At 35.8% G+C, this 24,061-nt stretch overlaps 1 protein-coding gene and 1 long non-coding RNA gene across 2 annotated transcripts; both read right to left on the bottom strand.

The window, feature by feature from the left end:
* Window positions 1–457: 457 nt before the first annotated feature.
* On the bottom strand, window positions 458–23,476 carry LOC135778985 (scavenger receptor cysteine-rich type 1 protein M160-like). The gene is made up of 27 exons (XM_073815908.1): window positions 23,146–23,476; window positions 22,544–22,849; window positions 22,132–22,446; window positions 21,724–22,047; window positions 21,321–21,647; window positions 20,793–21,167; window positions 20,615–20,641; window positions 20,166–20,480; window positions 19,886–20,089; window positions 15,430–15,738; window positions 14,810–15,109; window positions 6,291–6,599; window positions 5,779–6,078; window positions 5,372–5,686; window positions 4,946–5,287; window positions 4,566–4,883; window positions 4,140–4,439; window positions 3,438–3,752; window positions 3,131–3,361; window positions 2,934–3,029; window positions 2,354–2,413; window positions 2,143–2,193; window positions 1,978–2,049; window positions 1,555–1,608; window positions 876–938; window positions 694–750; window positions 458–507 (listed from the first exon to the last, which is right to left on the bottom strand). The coding sequence occupies exons 1-27, from the start codon at window positions 23,474–23,476 to the stop codon at window positions 458–460; spliced, it is 6,066 nt and encodes a 2,021-aa protein (XP_073672009.1).
* LOC141282044 (uncharacterized) lies at window positions 18,660–19,759 on the bottom strand. The gene is made up of 3 exons (XR_012336569.1): window positions 19,662–19,759; window positions 18,969–19,031; window positions 18,660–18,865 (listed from the first exon to the last, which is right to left on the bottom strand). It is a non-coding gene; the product is annotated as an uncharacterized lncRNA (long non-coding RNA).
* Window positions 23,477–24,061: the final 585 nt, after the last annotated feature.

Genomic DNA, 24,061 nt, shown 5'->3' with positions numbered 1-24,061 from the left:
AACTTGAACTTAAACAAAAGAGTCAATCCAACCTGCAGATGAAGCTGTTGCTGCAAAAGATTCAAGCAAAAATAATGCAAACTACAAAATGAGACTCATGTTTGTTTAAAATTATGCATTAAACCATTTTAATGCAAAAAAATCATACAAAAACTGTGCTTTATGGATAATTGTGTACAATGTTTGCAAACCTGTTTGTTTATCACAAATATTTGTTTTAAATAAAACACTAAATAAGTGATCTTTGTTTTGTTGATTAAATCATAGAGCACTAAAGTAATTCATAAATGATAAGCTAATATACTAAAGATTAAAATGTATTATAATTTTATGTGAATATAATTATGGTAATTGAACATTTGATGTCAAAGGCAATAAAGAGTTCATGCAACAGTAGATCGTATAATCTCCTTATAGCTTCAGACACTTATGATTTATAGGCAATGGGGCTGTTAGATCAAATAGTCCCTCCCTCTTTATTTGACTCCTCCTCCACATCCTCATAGTCTGTTAAAAACAAAAACACATATGCATATTCATTACTGTTGTAATTGTCTCTAGATTTAAAAGTGAGGCAATTAGTTAGACACACAGACCAACCAATCAGAATTAAGCATTTCACAGCACAATTAAATCTAGATAAGAGCTATCAAACAAATCATTTAATAGCAAAAATAATGGTTGATAACCTACCCAACACATCTTTATTCACTGGCATTCTTATATCATCATATTCCTCCTGAACTCCCTCTGATGCACAGAAAAACAATGAAACCAAAATATATCACATTTCTTAATGTCTCATGATTGCCCCTCATTTTAAAGCAGTTCACTAGCAATAGAAACGTAACTGCAGTGATTACAGTTCAACTCACCATTTATACCTCCAATGTTCTTTCTAATAGGGATGACATCATCATAATTCTCTGGCACGTCCTCTACACATAAACCATAAACATAAGAAATAATCAGTAAACATAAATACATTTTATCTTCTAAGCATAAAATAAACAGATTTAAAGAATATTGTTAAACACCTTTAGTAATGTTAACTATTTGCTCTTCTGCAATGATAGGGCCAAAATAACCCCTCACCCTTTAATAGTAGTAGTGTCCAAGTTTTTGAAAAGAGCAGTTTAAGATGATAGATTTTACCAAATCTTCTGTGATCTCCCAGTGATTTATAACATGGGCAGTTTGGGATTTTGTGACTAATTTCGAATCAGTTGAAAGAAAACATCTCTGCTTTAATCTCTAAAACATGTTGTAATTTTTTATAACAATACGGGCTCAGTGCCGACTCAATTGAGAAGCACTCAAAGGCTGGCAGTCACCCATCCACAGCGAATGATTTCCCGCATCTCGCCACAAGATGGCGCCAGCGGCAATATCAGCGCACTCGGTTATTGATCACTTATTTTACTCGTTTAAGGGGACTAGAAGTGCAATAATATAGCGAATGATGAACGAGGTTATATGGTTTATTTTTGACACAGCCCAGATGTGCAACAGAAACATAACTGCAGTGATTAAAGTTCACCTCACCATTTATACCTTGAATGTTCTGTCTGATAATGATGACATCATCATAATTCTCTGGCACGTCTGCTACACACATAAAATATAAGACCATATAGACATAAAGAATAGTCAGTGAACACACATTTTATCTTTTCTAGGCCTAAATTAGAATGAAAGAAAATAGTTTAAAATAAGACCTTTAGTAAAATTAAAGGCTATGTCTGAAATCAAACTTTTTACTTCTTCATTTTTTATTATTTTATAGATTTACATACTCCTTCGAGTGGACTATATTAGTAAAGTAAAGGGCAGTTGTGTTATCTACAAATGTAACTTTAAACACTGCAAAAGAAAACTATAAACTATCATTTAAACTTAACATATAGGCATAAAAATTTTACAAAAAAAAAAAAATGCATTACTTAATATTTCAACCTATATTGCTAAAAACCCTACCTGTCTGACGATCTGCTGACAGTCCATCAGTGATGACATCATTATAGTATCCTGGTGTGACTTTCTGTTCTGCTACACAATGTAAAGCCAATAATATGTTCTTACAGGTCTATATCTTTTTATTCAAACAATGAAATCATGTGATCGGTTCACAAGGTTACTGACCTTTTATGTCACTGCAGGTGGGGACATCATTATCATATTCAGTTATGGATTCTATTGGGGGGAAAAATAGTGGTACTTTATGAGAACTGTGGTGTAAATTGTAGGATTTCTGAGAATCCTTACATTTCACTTAAGAGCTGAATTTTTATATTTATTATTAAACTGTGTAAATTAAATGGTCTTGTGTTAAAAAATACTGCAGTCCTCTGACCTGACAAAGGTTCATCAGCATCTTCATATCCAGAATGCTGTTCTTCAGAGATGAGACTCCCTGTTAAAGTGAAGCAGAAGAGTCAGAAACATGTTGATCATTACAAACAACCTCAACCTACATTTACATCACAGAGCACAAGAATATCACATCAACCTATTTTATCTAGATTTATATTAAAACATTATTTAGACATTAAAAATATAAGTTAACTTCAATCTGCAAACACACACCTGTATCCTGACATGAACTCATCTCTCACCGGATTCAAGACAAACAGACAGGAAGAAGCGCACACACACCTGCATATAAACTTACAAGCATATGAACCCCCCTCCCCATTAACCTCCAAAAATAATCACACACACACACACACACACACACACACACACACACACACACACACACACACACACACACACACACACACACACACCTGCAGCTCTGTGGAGGAATTGTGTGGTTTGAAGCCGGAGGTTTAACAGGACTAATAATAGACGAACATCAGCTCAACTCACAAACATCAGACTGACTTTAATATTTCTACATCTGATTTGATTGAATAAGACAGAAGTCTCACCTCTCTGAGTGAAGTGTTTGTGTGTGTTTGTGTGTCTGTGATCAATCTCTTCATAAACTGCCTCAGTCTGAGTCCTGTGTCTCCTCTTAGAGAGAGCTGTGAGTGTAGACACACAAACACAACACATGACTGATGATACACTGAACAAGACTGTAGTAAGATTGATGTTGATGTAGTTCAATATGTCAGATGTGTACTTGTATGTGATGTGTGGATCTCTGTACCTCTCCTCATCTCTCTGTTGTGTTGAATCAGTATCAGCAGCGGCACTAAGAGCAGTAAGAGCAAAACTCCCAGTACAATCACAACCACTGGAGGATTGAAGAGAGGAGGAGTTTGTGGAGGAGTCTCTGATCTACTGTTTGTCTGAGAAACTGAAGGAGAAGCTGATGTTGTTGTTGTGGCAGGAGTTGTAGACACTGAAAAGTCTGTAAAATAACCCCACAAATATTAAAGAAACTGCTGAAATGATAAAGAATTGATTTCTCAGTGTTTTCCTCTCACCTGCACAGATGAGTCTAACTTGTTCTTTGTGTGAGCAGTCAGTGTGTTTTTTCAGGACATGAGGACAGTCCCACAGGTGAATCTCAGTCCCTCTGCACTCGACTCTGTTCATCCACACAACACCTTCACCAGCACCAAACGCTTCATTCCCATCAACACTCAATGCTGCTCCACAACCCAGCTGCCTGCAGACCACCTGAGCATCTCTGATGTCCCACAGATCATCACAGACTGAACCCCACACAGAGTTATGATAAACCTCCAGTCTCCCCGAACACAAACCCTTCCCTCCACTCAGTCTGAGAGGAAGATGATCTACATCACACACATCAAACAACATTTACAACAACACACTCAAACACAAACTGAGATTTAAATGTAAATTACACAAAGATAAAATATATATTTATGATTAGTGATGAATGATAAAAGTTTTGTAATAATCATTTGAACTTGTTTTTTTTTAATCATATATACATACTTGAACATTGTCTCTGGTATGGAGATGGTGAGGTAGAGCATGGCAGATGACTCTGAGGGGTCTTTTCCTTGGAAACTGAAACATGTTAAAACAACACTGAAGAAAACAGTATAATAGTCAACATCTTTGTGCATTGGATCTTAATGATCATCTCAACCAGTCATCTGGTTTATTTTTTTAGAACTATCAATCTACATCTAAAACAGAAAGTACTCTCTTACCTGAACAGGTGATTTTAACAACCTTATTTGGACCACAGTCATTCTGTCCCCAAGGTGAAGATGGACACTGCCATATAGTGGAGTCATCTGATCGACATTTAAAGTAATCCAACCAATTCTGAGACCTCAGTCCATCTGAAGAACTGAATTCACTGGCAGATCTTCCACAGTTCAGCTCTTGACAGATCAGACTCGCTGTGTCTCTGTTCATCTGATTGTAGCAAACATTACCCCAGGATCCATTGTAGAAAACCTCCACATTCCCTTCACAGCCTTCAGTTAACCTGAGCTCTTTAAACTCTAGATTGAAAAGGATCATTGAAATCAAGTCAGAGTGGTGACATTTCACAATTAATGTATCTGATCAAAACATATTTAATTATTTTTAACCACATTAACTTCTTATGACTACAGGTTATTGTTTACCTGAGCACATGACTCCTACATCCTCCTTATGTTTACAGCCATGATCTCCCCAGACCCGTGATGAGCAGCTCCACAGTGATGTCTCATTCCCCTCACAGTTCACATCATCCAGCCATATGGGTCCAGAACCAGGACCAAACCAGGCTGGTACTGGCTGATTACTGAGAGCCACTCCACACTGCAGCTGTCTGCACACCACATGAGCATCTTTAATATCCCAGGAGTCATCACACACTGTACCCCATGAGCCTTTGTGAAAAACCTCCAGCCTTCCTGCACAATCTCCACCAGAACCCACCAATCTGATGGACTTCTGACCTGAGATCAGACAAAGAGTTAGCAAAAAAAATATGTAACCCATTTTATAGAATCATCTGGACAGATATTATAATTCTGACCAAGGCAGGTGATTGTCAGCTGTTGTGTTGCGCTGCAGTTGAGAGTTTGTGGAGAGCTGCAGTTCCTCAGATGATCTTCAGTCCCAGAGCACTGGAAGCCCATCACACACTCATAACTGTGTTCATCACTGGATGAAGAGGAGTTAGTGAAGTTCAGCACAGAGCCACAGCCCAGCTGTCTGCAGACCACAGAGGATTCAGTGAGACTCCAGGAGTCCAGCAGAACTCTCCTCCAAACCTGATGAATGTAAACTTCCACCTCACCCTCACACTCTCTCTCTCCAGACAACCTCACTCGACCATCATGAAGAGACAGAGAGGAATCTGGAGAAAGGATTTGACATTTTCAGATTGATTACGATCACACTACAGTAACTTCATGTTAATGACAGAGTGAAGTTCACTCACTAGAACAAATGACTCCAACATCTTGTTTATGAGAGGATTCAGCTCGACTCCATGAAGAGATTGAACATTCTGAGAGTTTTGTTTCACTCCCCTGACAATCAAACACATCAGCCCAGATTTCACCAGATCCCTCTCCAAACCAGTCCACTCCCACAACAGACACAGCAATCCCACAATTCAGCTCTCTACAGAGAACATTGGCAGCTCTCATATTCATGCACTCATCACACACTGAGCCCCATTTACTGAAATACCGACGCTCAACTCGACCAGAGCAGATATCAGAGCCGTTCACCAGTCTGAGGTCAGAGTAACCTGCACAGAGATTAATTCAAAACACATATTCTCAGAAGACAGTATCTGCTTATAATATTAGGTATCTTTATTGGTTCAGCATTAGTATTTACCAGAACATATGAGTCCCACATCATCGTCATGAGTGCAGGTTACTTTATCTGAAGCATATGAACATGATCGAATGTGAGATTCATCTCCTCTACATTGAATCTCTTGTGTCCACACCTGCCCCTCTCCTTTACCAAAAGTATCTGCACCCAGCAGCTGTACAGGAACCCCACAGTTCAGCTCTCTACACACAACCTCTGCATCTTTTTGGTCAAAGGCAGCATCACACACTGAAACCCATGTGTTTCCTCGATGCATCTCAACTCTCCCAGAACAGCGAGAACCTCCAACCATCCTGATTGCTTAAATTAAAAGAGGAATATTCATGTAGTTTGTTACAATTTCAACAAGTTACTTCTTGTTATAATAGATAACACATTTAAAAATTATTCAAATGAACCCCTCAGAAATAATATTGTGTGAAAACGTCTAAAAGTGAAAAAGAATGTGAAGGAAGGTTTTGTATTTATACTATAATTTTAAGTTTTATGTACAGCATACATATAGATCTTACCCGAGCAGACGACTCCAGCATCATTAGCATGTTTACCATCCTGTTTCCACCATCTATTTTTTCTGCAGTGTCTCAGGTCAGACTCTTGTCCAGTGCACTGTACATTGTAAATCCAGATTGGCCCTTTCCCTTCTCCAAAATGAGCTTGCGTTGGTGCATCTACAGCCTCTCCACAGTCCAGCTCTCTACACACCACTGCAGCATCTCTCAGATCCCAACCATCATCACTCACTGTTCCCCATTGACCTTCATGAAGAACCTCAACTCTACCCGAACAATGACTGCTACCACCAACTAATCTCAGTGTGTCTGAAAGACAGAGTACAGATGAATCAAAGAAATTTACAAAAATAAAGATGCTTTTATGATTTATTTATGTTGTAAAATTTTACACTAAGTAAGTTATCCTTAACTAATGCAATAAAGTAACAAAATAAGTAAGGAATAATTGACGATGGGCCGTTGAATTAATCGAAAATAATGCACACCCAAGGTGTTAATGGAGCACAATGCGAAGGCGTTACAATGCGGGTGTGCATTATTTATAAAAAAAACTCTACAGCATTCTTTAATCTTATTTGTTGTTTAAATAAATGTTTTTTTTTAAGTAGTGCATTGTCACAACAAAAGATAGATTTTTGTGTTACACTTGTTTTTAGTTCATATACATGACTATGACCTTGGCTTGTTATGTAACTGAAAACACATTTTGTCATTTATCTTTGCAAAAAATAATGAAATTACATCAAATGTTTTAATTGCCAACAATACAACCTTGAATTGTGGAGAATAAAACATTTTTTCAACAGTTTGAACACTAAAATTAAATCAAATTAGAATTAAATACATTTTTAACATAATGCAATTATCAGCGTCTGTGAGTACAGTTTGCTAAACCGTGTGCACGGTTTAAGAATTTGTGGGTACGGATTGCAAAAAACGGAGGTTACGGTTTACAAATCTGAGAGCATGGATGTTAACTCGTGCATACGGTTTGTAAAAATTAGGGAACAGTTTTTATAATCTGTGAGTATGGTTTATAAACTGAGGGGAGTTTATAAATAACAAATCCGTGATCACGGATTTGTGGGTCTTGTTTTCTTTTCTCCAAGGGGTGACCTGCCGGGCTCGCTCGAATTGATTTTGTCAAGTGGGTGATGTCCTCAGGGCAACATATTGTGTTGACCCAAGGACAACATTTTTCTAAATAAAACCTAAACCCACACCAAACCCCAACCCTAACCATAACCAAACCCTAAAATCAGAGGGACATGATAAGTGAAAAACAATGGTCTAGAAACAGCTAATCCTGGTTGTAAGCTTAAACTTAAAACAAACTGTAAACTTATTTCTGAAATCTGATTGGTTGATTGAAATGTTGTCCTGAGGACATACGCACAACCGGCGCAAAGTCATAGAATGTCTCTGAACAGGTTCACGCCCACTTTTGGGGGAAAACAAACTAGACTTCCCATTGACTTCCATACAAAATAGCGGAACAAGCAACGTTCGTAAACACCCGGCAGGCGTAAATAACTTAAGAAATCACTCAGATTAAACATGTCGAGTAATTATTTGTCCACCCTGCCTGAGCCCGAAAGATACATTAACACATTTAATTTGGTCAATATAAAAACATGTCCCTTTCATTCTCACAGCGTCACATTTGTGTAACAACGCTCCCCAGTGGCCAGAGGTGTATGGAAGGCCGAATTATCTTTTAATGTACCCAGCCCTACTCGTCGTAATTATATTTTTACTAGTAAGAATTGAATTAAAGAGCTCTATAATTAAATTTTTACTAGTATCAATTACAATTGTAGAGCTCTATAATTCAATTTTTACTAGTAATAATTCCAATTAGAGAGCTCTACAATTGAATTATAGAGCTCTGCAATCGTATTTTTACTAGTAACAACTGAATTGTAGAGCTCTATAATTCAATTTTTACTAGTAACAATTTTGATTACAGAGCTCTCTAATTGAATTATAGAGCTCTGCAATTGTATTTTTACTAGTAACAACTGAATTGTAGAGCTCTATAATTAAATTTTTACTAGTAACAATTCTAATTACAGAGCTCTATAATTGTATTCTTACTAGTAAAAACTCCTATTCATGAGATGCTAAATAGATGCGGTGTTGCAGCCATTTCCTTACCAAGTACCGCCTGCGATAGCATGTGTTCAAAATAAAAGTCCTTTTATGCCTGATTTTACATACTCTAATTAATATATATATATATATATATATATATATATATATATATATATATATATATATATACAAACCTTTTCAGCAAACATATTAAGAGAATTCATGTTATAATAGAAGTCAAAATTATTATAAAAAATTTCTACCCTGATAAGTTTAACGTGAATTTTGCTAAGGGCTACTTGGGGAGTGTTACATAACTTGACCGAGGTTCAAATTCCCTCAAGGCAAAATTTTGATTTATTATACTTTTGAATCAAGCGACCAGAGTTACAATTCTAGCATAGAATTGTACATATGTTGATCTCACGATGTCAGTGTGACAGCTGCAATATATAAAGCTGAAAGTAACACAGAAGTAAAGTTTATCCTAATTGTACACAATTACTTGATTACTCACCTTTACAGTAGTATAATTCTGCAGTATCAGATTATTGAACCACATTTTTCTTGTTACTTGTTTCTTGTTACTGCACAACATTTCGGATAAAAACTTTTGCTCTTTTAAAAAATTGTTCCGCATAAATGCTACTTTCAGTCTTGCCAGATTACTTGGTAAAATAAAGATGCAATCATACAGTATGCTATGGCCTTTGCAGTCACTATATCTTAACAAAACACATGAAGGGTTAAAGAGACACAATGATGATTTCATGGGTAGACAATCTGTTTTATACAATTTTAGTTAACAAAGCACTCACAGAAAACAAACCACTGCCACAGAACTACTGCAGGCTTCACATACTACTTAGAGAAAGAGATGGACAGAGACAGAGAAATGCATGAAAGAAGAAATACTTGAACATGTTCAACTCAGTTATTTCAAATCTCAGATTGAAAAGTGCTTAATAACCTCTCAAGAACTTAAACTTTATGTCAAATGGCTTCAACATAGCAATGTTAACACACCACAACAGATCTAGAAACAGCATATTAGTGGATCCACCAGCACAACACTGGAGAAACAGCTTCTCATCTTCTATTTTCTCTTCAGCATGTTTAACCAGGCAGTTCTCAGCTGGTGGCAGTTATAGCTACTGTATGCCTAACCAGAGGAGCAACAGAGAAAAAAGAAAAAGTGCAAAACAATATTTAGTGAAAACACAACAATAAGACAGAGCACACACTTCCACACCATACATAATTAAATATATATCTTAATGTTAAATCTTTATTTTATATAATGAAATATAATCTATAATACTTTTATAGTTTACTGTCCACAGATTTGGACACAGCTCTATAATTTTAAATTAATAAAATTAATCCGGATCAAAGAGGGAAACATGCTCAGCCCCATGCTCACGCACGCACGCACGCACGCACACACACAATAACTAGGACAATACCTAAATATTATACTAAAGGTAATATCAAAATTAACCTAACTTACCTCTGTAGCATAATCCTTATGGACATGTATGAAGTGGGACATCATGGAGTCATCATAATTATGCACGTCATGTCTTGGTACCGGTTGTAGTTTAGTTTACACATTTGCCGCTGTTACAGTAGAGACATGGATATCGACAAGAATCACAGTACAGTTTAACAACAAATTAAACGAATACTGAAAGTAGACAAAATTAGACCACAGATCATTTAAATAAGGCAGCAGGAGATTGATAATCACTATTGACAATCTGTATCCTTAATAAATGAAGTTAGCTTAATTAAAATGGTAATACAATGAGTATTCAACAAACTTTCAGACTGAAGACAGCAGGCTAGCATGCTAACAAGCTAATAAGGAGTTCGTTTTGAGTAGCTTTGGCTAACATTTTGTTAACTTTGCTGCCCAATTCAAGACACAATAACTGTTTTAACGTTAAACAAATTAAGCTTAATATATGCAGTACTTACGTTGTTTGTTATCCATCTTGTCTATGCTACTCGCGTTTCCACTGTTAATCCAATGCAAGCCAGTGATATCAATGCAACCAATGGACCTCAAGCCCAAAATGAACCGCAGGGTTTAACTAAAATATGCTGCTAATTTGTCGATCTGGTGTAAAAACCCCGGCCTGCTGTCAAAGTCAGAGCTGAGGCAGGAGACACGAGCAAGTGGTGTTGTGTTTGCAAACTGACCACGCCCCGTATGAAAATAAAGTTATTGTTATCCGCGAAATAATCTCTTTATTAACGACATCCATTATTTCATGACGTTGTTACTTAAGTTACAGTAATATATTATTATAAACACTGCAACAAAAACCTGTTTCCCCCAGTCAACTATACGACCTAAATGAATATGCATAAGGCACGATTAGCATAATAAGATGGCGCTGAATACAGAGCTCTGTAATGCAATTGTTACTAGTAAAAATTGCAATTATAGAGCTCTACAATTGAATTCTTACTAGTAACAATTTGATTACAGAGCTCTATAATTGAATTACAGAGCTCTGTAATTGAATTCTTACTAGTAAAAATTGCAATTAGAGAGCTCTACAATTGAATTCTTACTAGTAGCAATTTGATTACAGAGCTCTATAATTCAATTACAGAGCTCTATAATTCAATTTTTACTAGTAACAATTCTAATTAGAGAGCTCTGTAATTCAATTTTTACTAGTAACAATTACAATTAGAGAGCTCTGTAATTCAATTTTTACTAGTAACAATTGAATTACAGAGCTCTCTATTTAAGTTACAGAGCTCTGCAATTACACATATCTTTAATGTGTATTTTTACTAGTAATAAATCAATTAAAGAGCTCTGTAATTCAATTGTTACTAGTAAAAATTGAATTACAGAGCTCTCCAATTGTAATTGTTACTAGTAAAAATTGAATTACAGAGCTCTATAATTGTAATTGTTACTAGTAAAAATTGAATTACAGAGCTCTCTAATTAGAATTGTTACTAGTAAAAATAGAATTACAGAGCTCTATAACTGTAATTGTTACTAGTAAAAATTTAACTACGGAGCTCTATAATTGTAATTGTTACTAGTAAAAATTGAATTAGAGAGCTCTATAATTAAAAATGAATGGAAGTCAATGGAGACATATGACTAGTTATAATTGAATTGTAGAGCTCTGTAATTGTAATTGTTACTAGTAAAAATTGAATTAGAGAGCTCTATAATCATAATTGTTACTAGTAAAAATTAAATTATAGAGCTCTGTAACTGTTATTGTTACTAGTAAAAAATGAATTGTAGAGCTCTCTAATTGGAATTATTACTAGTAAAAATTTAATTAGAGAGCTCTACAATTGAACTTGTTACTAGTAATAATTGAATTATAGAGCTCTGTAATTTAATTCTTACTAGTAAAAATATAATTACGACGAGTAACGCTGGCTACATTAAAAGATAATTTGGCTTCCCATAAGAGGTGTCTTACCCGGACATTTACTCGTACCTCATCGAGTCAACAGGGAACCCACACTGTAAAAAATCCAATTAATGAAATGTTGGAAGGGCAAAAATATATAAGTTAAACCAATTTTCTTGTTTGGGCTTAGTTTAGTTGAGTAGACATATTATTTTAAGTCTACATAAATCTGTGTTTAAAACATTAAGTGAATTGTTATTTTCAAATTCAGTCAACATTCAGAATGGCTATGTTGACTGAACTAATTAAGACAAATCTGGTCAATATGTGGACTTATGACAGCTATGTTTCCTGACAACAAAATGCTCATAATATTACTGTTATTTGGTAACAAAATGTAATTTTAAGAGTTGTTCAGGCGTGAATGTATGTGCTTTAAGTTTAAATATGCGGTCGGTTAATATAGATAGCGTCTATTTAAAAATGTGCTCGGACACTTTCGGACGGAGAAGAGCTCCAGATGAGCTCCAGAAAATCACAGACACTTAAGCGCTCACACCCCGCCCAGCGCAGCCTCGCTTCGGCAAGCCCATCAGAAATCGACTGCTGGCTCTGATATCTGTGGCGTTTAAACATGCGATTTAATTCATTTTAATTTCTTATACTTAATAATAAAAGGTTTACCGGTATGTTTTAAATCATATTTTAGGATTGCACTTAAATGATATCGCTGTTGAATGATATTTCATATCTTTCACATTTGTTATAACTGGGCTGCGTACTGCCTGCGAATTTGAACTTCAGAGCGAAGGTGCGAGTGGAGAAATAGTCCCAATATCATAACAATCTTCTAAATATACTTCTAAACAAACTTCTAAATATACCCGTGTGTGTACCCGGGGGCGTGCGTGTGTGCGCGCGCGCGTACTCGCGCGTGTGCATGTATGTATGTATGCGCGTGCGTCTGTGTATTTTGAATTTAAAATGTTATAACTCGGAAGGATCTGGATCACAGGTCATTTCATCTGAGATCAATCCGCACGCAACAGCTGGAATCACTTACTGATTCACACAAGGGAGGACACAAGTCAGACGTTTCCTCAAGTTCACGTCAGGTAAGTGTTTGTAATTAAATGTTAATTTTAGAATATATTAATTGGCAAAGACGCAAATACTCGACGTTTTTGTAATTATATTTTTGTAAAGATATATTAGAAGTGTGTTATGTTATGTGACCGAAGTAAAGTGGAGCTATTTTAGTTAAGATAAAAAGCCTGGATATAGGGTTGGTTTACCGGACAGAGTTTAGAACTCGGTCTTTATTATAATTGGGACATTTTTACAAACAAACCTTATATAATACAATACTGGCGTGCATTTTGAGACAAAACAATAGCACTCATATGTTAAGAGATGTCAGTAAGTTATTTTAGTCAGTGAAAAGCCCTGTCCGAGAAAACCGCCCAATAGTGTTTAATTATGTGTGATGGCTGAGGGAAATTTGGCCTAACATTAACGTTATTTAGGGAATAAAGTCTTTCACCGTCAAACTTTATTATATTAAACATGTTATTTATGTATGTGTGTGTGTTTATATTCCTCTGTTTATCAAACCAGAGCGGAGATGATGTCAGAGGCAGACCCGAGACATAGCGAGACAGTCTCCGCTTGGACTGGCTGAGGAAAGTCTCCTAAATGGCCCTGGAGAACTTCTGACTGACTTTGGAGGCTTTTTGGACTGTTTTATGCCCTCTCTTTAAAGAAGACTTAATTCTGTATGTTCAGTCTGTATGATAAGTGAATAAAAAGCTTTTGTTTTTATGTGACTGAAGTTAATTATTTTGTTTACAACACCAGCATAAATTATTTGATAAATAATTTAAAAATGTTATTAAAAAAAATTCCAAATAATAAATATTAATTGAAGTAACACACAAAACATTGAGTAAATACTTAAATTTTAATTGACAGAGTCTTTGCTGTAAGTTTTTAAAGATTCAACTGATTAAAACATTTTAGTTGAATGAACTATAAAGCTAATTGAGCCAACATACTTTTTTATATTTGAGTCAAATTTGGGCCAACTAAAAAACATCAATCCAGGTAACACTTTGGAGACAGAAATTGAGTGAACGTAAAATTTCTGTGGAACTAGTTACTAAAAAATAATTCATTGAGCCAACAATTTATTTTTTACAGTGCAGTGAATGTTTTTACTTCATATTTGAAAGTTACTTCATATTTATATATTATGTCTTTATATTTACAGTACTGAGTGCACTTTTCTGTCCAGCCATACAACTAGCCTTAGTGATATTTCCAGCAATCACTGGATAGCGTTGTTACACAAATTTGACGCTGGGAGAATAAATGGGACATGTTTTTATATTGACCAAATTAAATGTGTTAATGTATCTTTCGCACTCTATGGCAGGCAGGGTGGACAGATAATTACTCGACATGTTTAATCTGAGTGATTTCATAAGTTATTTACGCCTGCCGGCTGTGTACAAACGTTGCTTTGTTCCACTATTTTGTATGGAAGTCTATGAGAAGTCTAGTTTGTTTTCCCCCAAAAAAGGGCCGGTGACGAAATTTACAGTCAAGTTCCCGGATGTGCCGGTAGTCCGTATCAACCACTTTGCAAAATCAGGAGAGCCTGCCGGGCTCCGTAATAAGGGCCCACGTTACTTTCACCCCGGTTCTCCCCTACTACTAAACAATTTAATGTATAGTGAACAAACATTTAACAATGACTGCAATTTAGCAGGTTATCAGTATTTTTTACTTACATTTTTTCATTCTTTTATTGATTACTTTCAGTGTTTTATTTCTGTAATTTCATTTAAACCTGGTGTATACGGAACTGTAATGCGATTAATAGACCTGGAGCTACTTCATACAGTAGGTGTGCCTTATAGATGTCTTTTAGTTTGTGAAACCCTTTGCATTAACTAACGCAAATACATTAAACCTTAGGCTATATTAATAATTTACCATGTAAAAGTAATTATGTTCACCTACCGGCACATACAATGCCAACATCATTTTCATGGGAGCATTTGATTGTTGAAGGTGATGTTGGACAAAGATCAAACTGATATTCATCTCCTCTACATTGAATCTCTTGTGTCCACACCTGCCCCTCTCCTTTACCAAAAGTATCTGCACCCAGCAGCTGTACAGGAGGTCCACAGCCCATCTCTCTACACACAACCTCTGCATCCTGATCATCAAACACAGCATCACACACTGACATCCAGGTGTTTCCTCGAGGTATCTCTAATCTTCCAGAACAACGAGAACCTCCAACCAGTTTAAGTCCTAAAATTACAGGATAATATTGTAAAATTTTAATTTTTCATATTGTAAAACATGATATTCACATACTGTACATACAGAGTTATTTTCAACTCATTATGGGTAAATATTAGACAGAACACATGCTGGGTTGTTGTTATGTAACTATGGATTATAATAACCCAGCAGCTGGGTTAAAGTAAAGTGTTCTGTCCAATATTTACCCAACATGGCTTAAAATTAACCCAGTCATTTTTAGAGTCTTGAAAATAATTTTTATTATCACAATTAATTAATTAACAATCAATACTAATATGTCTTCAGTCATACTAATAAAAACATACCTCTGCAGATAACTCCAATATCTTCATTGTGATTACAATTAGGATCATATGTTGCCATTTTGTTGCATCTCAGTACTGAGGATTCTGATCCACTACAGTCAATGTAAATCTTCCAATTTATTCCTGATCCCGGTCCAAAGTGAGCAATATGTATTGTATCTGGATTACTGTCACAGCCCTGCTGCATACACAACACTGATGCGGCTGTTAAATCCCAATAATCAAAACACATGGTTCCCCATTCTCCATTAGAATTCATCTCCACCCTACCAGCACAAGAATTACTGCCACCCACCAGCCTCAGTCTGTCTGTACACAAAATATTAAAGAACGTAAATAATGACAGAATACAGACAGATAATAACAGATAAAACTGACCACTGAATCAGACAAAACTTGTATATTAATGCAATCATTAAAATAAACAAAATATATTATAATGTACTAATAAATAACATGAACATATAGACAAACGTACCAGCTGTAGAGAGTTTGATTATAGAGGAGAGAAGAATGAATGTTAGACAGCTCTTCATCTTCTTCAGCTCTTCAACTCAAGACTGAAAGCTCCTCACAGCTGCCTGTAGAGATGTAGAGATGCTACACAACCACCAAACCAATCAAAGACTCTTTTACCTTATTAGAGAGAAGAGAGGAAATCAACAAAGAGCTTCAGCGACAAATCACAGGACACATTTTTCATTCTTACCATATTTATTAAAGTACGAGAAACACGACTCCTCCTTCACCTCATATGAACATTAAACTGATGATATAAAGGAGTCACAAAAATCACACGACTTAGAGGAAACTTTGCGGGAAACATCCCAGTTTTTTTTGAGCGTCAATGTCCTACACTCTAAAAACAAATGGTGCTATATAGCACCAAAAGTGGTTCTTTGCTTGTAATCATAGAAGAACCGTTTTTGGTGCCATATAGCACCGGTAAAGCACCAGTGAAGCACCTATGTAGAACCATATAGTGCTATGTAGAACCATATGTGGTGCTATATGGCCCCTAAATGGTTCTACACAGGTGCTATGCAGGTGCTTCACCGGTGCTATATGGCACCAAAAACGGTTCTTCTATGATTACAAGCAAAGAACCACTTTTGGTGCTATATAGCACCGTTTGTTACATGCAGATTTATTTAAATAGCAATGATAAATGTTTGATGCCTTGAGTTCACAGAATTTAGCTACACATTAGTTAAGTGCTTTAAAACAAATGAACTGCTAATAAACTGTCTGGTTAAACTAGTTATTTTTAAAATAATCATTCTGGAGTGAGCTGTGTTTGGAGTTTATGCTAGAGTTTAAATAGATGTTTTATAAGAGAAGTCAAACTCTTGCGTAGGATTACTAGAATCAGCTTTTAGTACCAAACACTCTTTTTTGTAAATAAAATTAATTTTCATGCCCCAAGATTCATTCTAATTTCATTCTACACATTTTCTCGGTTTCAAGAGTGAAAAACTATTTCATAGACCAACACATAATTCATCCGGAAGATGGCTGTAATACACTAATTAATTATATCATGAGAACATTTTACGTAAGTTATTAGCATTATTTTTTTCTATTTTTTATGATAAAAATAATGTTTTAACAGAAAGTTTGATACAACACAAATCAAAGGGTAACACCTTAATTAAGATAAATGCATGAGCAAATAATTAACTAACAATAAATAATACTTGGTTGAAAAAACAATGATTTTATGCACAATGGACTAACATAAATAACATTAACAAAGATTATTAAATGTTGAAAAACTATATTGCTCATTGTTAGTTCTCGTTAGCTAATGCATTTATTAATGCTAACAATTTTATTGTAAAGTGTTTCTGATATCTGTGATTAAACATACAAATATACATGAATCATTTTAGGTTCCTTGAATGGCACAATGGTAGTTCATGTTATCTTACAAATGTTAACAAATACAACCTTATTGTAAATTGTTACCAATAACAAACCGAAAACAATATCCTATTAATATTATTTATTTTATAATAATAAAATGAATAATAATAATAATATTTAACAATTTGTATTTGTCTTATATCACGATATTATAAAAATAATTGTAAATATTTATTTAAAGAATAGCACTTTATTCACATAATTTATCAGTATTTTATCACAATCTTGATAATGAAAGTCAGAGTAAATCATGTACATTTATTGATTCAATTCTATGATAAAATAATTATACAACACACATTAAGATTTCTTAAAACTCAGATCTCTTTCAAACTCCCAGCATTGCACATTATTTTATGATTTTATCTATTTGTAAAAAAATTTGATAAATAGTGAATGATATAATTCATTTGTGTAGTTTAGTATAAAAGAGCATTATTACTACTAAATGAGCCAAAAACCAAATCTGTGACAGAATCAAGTTTAAAAAAATTATATTACAAGAACAGAACTGAATTAAAATTTCTGCTGTACTGTATGAAGAACTGTATGAATATAAGCCTCAAATAAGGCTAATTGAAAACTTAAACTTTGCTGAGATCCCATAACTGTAATCATTACCGCCGCATCTGTATTAGCCTATTGAGAACAAAACCATACATACCAACTTTTGCTTTTGTTAATAGACATCTGTTGTTTTCTTAAAGATGACCTTTAATTTACTTACAAGAAAGACATTTAGTAATTCTCCAAAATTGGTTGGATTTATGACATCAAGCTTTCTCACATGAAATTAAACTAAAGTCCATTAACTACACAGATACAGATGAAATATACGCTACAATATATAATTGCATATTTGTTATAATTGCATAATTGTAGTTTGTGTTACTGTCAAAATACAATTATAAATGATAACAATAGCATTTTAATAAAGTTTTATTGTTTTTTTTTATTAAAGGGGCACCACAGTAAAAATCTGCTTTGGGCACCCATTTGGCCAGCAGCGGCTCTGACTGTAATGATTTAATGAACAGAATCATTGGTTGTGCTTATTGAATTAAACCTCCGTCTTTGGTTGACTCCTCATTTCTGTTATTAAAACAAAATTGTAAATTGTGTTAATTAAATATTTAAAAAAGAGTTAATTTAAATCCACAATATTACAGTATCTAAGAACAATGCCAACACATACAGCATTTGAAGCATTCGAAAAACATTATGAACCAAGATGTTATGAACAAAACATTTATAGATGCTTGTTTTTGTTTGTTTTTTATAATGTAGCCTATTTCTTGATTAGTTTTTATATTACTCTATCAGTCTGTAAGAGTAAGTGTTTTGTAAGTTTGTAATAAACAATTTTGCTTAAAATGCAAATAATATATAAATATAAAAAATAATATAATGCATTTTAATCAGAATAAAGAAAGTAAAAACAACCTACCCAACAAATTTCTCACATTTGCACTGATATTTTTCACATCATCATACTCCTCATGAACGTCCTCTAATACACACAAAAATCTTATTTATCAGATCCCTCTTTCATTAAGAGACTATTTAATTACATTGTACTCATTTCTAATAAAAATTTGATAATTAAAGCTCACCTGTTACAGCTCGAGAACTCTGTCCAATAATGATGACATCATCATAATCATCTAGTATGTCCTCTACAACAATAAAAATAAAAATATAATGTTAAATCAAAAATCTAATATTTTATTGTAACTGTTTTTAAATAAATAAAAACACCTTCTTGAGTTCTGTCCTGATTCATGTCATCAGTAAACCTCTCAGGGCCCTGCGGATTTTTAATGCATAGACTGCCATTGTTTTTGTATTGAGCTTATGATCATGTTTCGTATCACTTAATTCTCAAATAAAATGAAAATTTAGAAACAAAAATATAAGATACACTATTTTCATCCTGCAAACACACACCTGTATCCTGACATGAACTCATCTCTCACCGGATTCAAGACAAACAGACAGGAAGAAGCGCACACACACCTGCATATAAACTTACAAGCATATGAACCCCCCTCCCCATTAACCTCCAAAAATAATCACACACACACACACACACACACACACACACACACACACACACACACACACACACACACACACACACACACACACACACACACACACACCTGCAGCTCTGAGGAGGAATTGTGTGGTTTGAAGCCGGAGGTTTAACAGGACTAATAATAGACGAACATCAGCTCATCTCACAAACATCAGACTGACTTTAATATTTCTGCATCTGATTTGATTGAATAAGACAGAAGTCTCACCTCTCTGAGTGAAGTGTTTGTGTGTGTTTGTGTGTCTGTGATCAATCTCTTCATAAACTGCCTCAGTCTGAGTCCTGTGTCTCCTCTTAGAGAGAGCTGTGAGTGTAGACACACAAACACAACACATGACTGATGATACACTGAACAAGACTGTAGTAAGATTGATGTTGATGTAGTTCAATATGTCAGATGTGTACTTGTATGTGATGTGTGGATCTCTGTACCTCTCCTCATCTCTCTGTTGTGTTGAATCAGTATCAGCAGCGGCACTAAGAACAGTAAGAGCAAAACTCCCAGTACAATCACAACCACTGGAGGATTGAAGAGAGGAGGAGTTTGTGGAGGAGTCACTGATCTCCTGTTTGTCTGAGAAACTGAAGGAGAAGCTGATGTTGTTGTTGTGGAAGGAGTTGTAGACATTGACAAGTCTGTAAAATAAAAAACACACATATTGAAGTAATTAGCTAAAATTGAAATGCATTTATCTCATTGTTTTCTTCTCACCTGCACAAATGAGTCTAACTTTGTCTTTGTGTGAGCATTCAGTGTGTTTTTTCAGGACATGAGGACAGTCCCACAGGTGAATCTCAGTCCCTCTGCACTCTACTCTGTTCATCCACACAACACCTTTACCAGCACCAAACGCTTCATTCCCATCAGCACTCAATGCTGCTCCACAACCCAGCTGCCTGCAGACCACCTGAGCATCTCTGATGTCCCACAGATCATCACAGACTGAACCCCACACAGAGTTATGATAAACCTCCAGTCTCCCCGAACACAAACCCTTCCCTCCACTCAGTCTGAGAGGAAGATGATCTACATCACACACATCAAACAACATTTACAACAACACACTCAAACACAAACTGAGATTTAAATGGTGAGTACACGTAGACTGAACAGAGATATTTTTATAATTTAATACAGTTTTATTTGTCACATAAACATACTTGAACATTGTCTCTGGTGAGGAGATGCTGAGGTTGAGCATGACAGACGACTCCGAGGAACTTCATTAATCATCATCTCTGAAATCATAACATCAGAAAATGTCAAATACAAATGTTTTATAATTTCTACAATGTTCTCTCACAAACCATTTCGATTTTTTCACAAATTAGATAATACATACATACAGTTTATTTAATACATTACACACATAATAATTAGAAACCTCACAAGACAGCTTAAATTTTATCTCACCAGAGCAGATCATTTTGGCCACTTCATCTTCATTACAGTCATTCAGTCCCCATGGTGCAGAGGGACACTGCCATATAGTGGAGTCATGTGATCGACATTTAAAGAAATCCAACCAATTCTGAGACCTCAATGCATCTGAATAATTTGGTTCACTGGCAGATCTTCCACAGTTCAGCTCTTGACAGATCAGACTCGCTGTGTGTCTGTCCATCTGATTCCAGCAAACATTACCCCAGGATCCATTGTAGAAAACCTCCACATTCCCTTTACAGCCTTCAGTTAACCTGAGCTCTTTAAACTCTAGATTAAAAAGACAACTTATGTCACAGTCAGTACTTCTAACATCTAAATACCCAAATTTGTGGTTTATAGAAGCACTGAAAAACATTACATTTTACAAAAAAATATTTACCCACAATTACCACATCAGAACCACTGCAGATTATTATTTACCTGAGCACACGACTCCTACATCATCCAGATGTTTACAGTCATGATCTCCCCAGACCCGTGAAGAGCAGCTCCACAGTGACGTCTCATTCCCCTCACAGTTCACATCATCCAGCCATATGGGTCCAGAACCAGGACCAAACCAGGCTGGTACTGGCTGATTACTGAGAGCCACTCCACACTGCAGCTGTCTGCACACCACATGAGCATCTTTAATATCCCAGGAGTCATCACACACTGTACCCCATGAGCCTTTGTGAAAAACCTCCAGCCTTCCTGCACAATCTCCACCTGAACCCACCAACCTCATGGACCTCTGACCTGTGAGTTCTGATATACAGAGAGAAAACAATGTTGTCTATGAAAAGTATTGACTACAATGATAAATATGGTCAGCTATGCTCACTTTGGCAGGTGATTGCCAGCTGTTGTGTTGTGCTGCAGTTGAGAGTTTGTGGAGAGCTGCAGTTCCTCAGATGATCTTCAGTCCCAGAGCACTGGAAGCCCATCACACACTCATAACTGTGTTCATCACTGGATGAAGAGGATTTAGTGAAGTTCAGCACAGAGCCACAGCCCAGCTGTCTGCAGACCACAGAGGATTCAGTGAGACTCCAGGAGTCCAGCAGAACTCTCCTCCAAACCTGATGAATGTAAACTTCCACCTCACCCTCACACTCTCTCTCTCCAGACAACCTCACTCGACCATCATAAAGAGACAGAGAGGAATCTGGAGAAAGGATTTGACATTTTCAGATTGATAACGATCACACTACAGTAACTTCATGTTAATGACAGAGTGAAGTTCGCTCACTAGAACAAATGACTCCAACATCTTGTTTATGAGAGGATTCAGCTCGACTCCATGAAGAGATTGAACATTCTAAGAGTTTTGTTTCATTCCCCTGACAATCAAACACATCAGCCCAGATTTCACCAGATCCCTCTCCAAACCAGTCCACTCCCACAACAGACACAGCAATCCCACAATTCAGCTCTCTACAGAGGACATTGGCAGCTCTCATATTCATGCACTCATCACACACTGAGCCCCATTTATTGAAATACTGACGCTCAACTCGACCAGAGCAGATATCAGAGCCGTTCATCAGTCTGAGGTCAGAGAAACCTGAAGAGAGAACAAAGATTTTAGTAAAGCAGTATGAAACACAATAATTGATTATCAGCTGGCATGTTACTTCTTTCCTTAAATATTTTAATATTACCAGAACATATCAGTCCAAAATCATTCTCATGTGTGCAGTTGTCGTTGAAAGAAGGCGTTGATGGACAGAGAGATATATGAGACTCTTCACCGGTACATTGGATCTCTTGTGTCCACACCTGCCCCTCTCCTTTACCAAAAGCAGCTCCCCTAAGCAGCTGTACAGGAACCCCACAGTTCAGCTCTCTACACACAACCTTTGCATCCTGATCATCAAACACAGCATCACACACTGTTCCCCATGTCTTCCCATGAACCAACTCCACTCTTCCAGAGCACTGATGAGGTCCATTAACAAGTCTAGGAGCTTTGTGACCTGTGAATTCCAATAAAAAATGGTAAATCTCCAGAAACACAAATAATTATGTCAATGTTTTTTAATACATAATAGTACAATTACAATAATACATTTATCAGATTATAAAAAATAAATGGTAAGATATATATGTATTTTTCTTCATTCCATTTAAAAAAAATACTAGTTTAAAAACTACAGAAATCTATGCAACAAACTGTTCAAACTATCAGCTTTGTATTTCATGTAAGAGTATGATTAAAGTACAGTTTTAGTATAATGACAGGACAATATTAAGAGAAGTTCACCTGAGCAGATTACTCCTGCATCTTTATCATGAACACAGCCCGGCTCACCCCATCCACTTGATCTACAGTTCTTCAGTGTGGTCTCTGATCCATTACAGTTCACACCATCCATCCAGATCTGTCCTGATCCTTCTCCAAAGTGAGAACTGCCCAGAGCCTCTCCACAGTCCAGCTCTCTACAAACAACTGCAGCATCTGTCAGATCCCAACCATAATCACCACACACTGTTCCCCATTGACCATCATGAAGAACCTCAACTCTACCAGCACAAGGACTGCCACCATTCACCAACCTCACATTCAGATCTGAAATAGATCCAGAAAACATCATTTTATAAAATAAATATGTATTTAATGTATTACAAATAAAAAACAACATTAATTATTAAAAATTTGTATCAGACCCATGTGTGTACTTACCAGCAGTAATGATCATTACTACAGAGGAGAGTAAAATGAGTGTGAGACAAATCTCCATAATCCTCTACTGTACACACAGACTGATAGAGAATAATGAGAAGTCAATGTAAAGAGAGAGAGACAGAGAGAGAGAGAGAGGAGAGAGAGAGAGAGAGAGAGAGAGAGAGAGAGAGAGAGACCAATCACGCTCTCTGTTACCTTATTAGAAATAAGAAAGGAAATCATCAAACAACTTGAGTGACAAATCAGAAGAGATATTTGTGATTTTCTCCATATATATCAGCAGAACGTCAGCGCTGATGAACGACGCTCCTCCCTCCATGTTCAGAGGAGACAAACACCTGCAAGAGTGAAGATAAATTTACATCAAATAAATGAAACACTTCAGTATCTATTCAGCATCAAATCCTGTTGTGTGCAGATGTACAGGAAACTTTATGATCACTTCAAACAATCTCTCTCACACACATATGCACTTTATATGCACTTTCATAAA

This window comes from Paramisgurnus dabryanus, chromosome 1, assembly GCF_030506205.2.
Source record: "Paramisgurnus dabryanus chromosome 1, PD_genome_1.1, whole genome shotgun sequence".
Classification (NCBI taxonomy): domain Eukaryota; kingdom Metazoa; phylum Chordata; class Actinopteri; order Cypriniformes; family Cobitidae; genus Paramisgurnus; species Paramisgurnus dabryanus.
The sequence above is the reverse complement of the archived record's forward strand: the minus strand, read 5'-3'. Positions and strand labels throughout refer to the sequence as shown.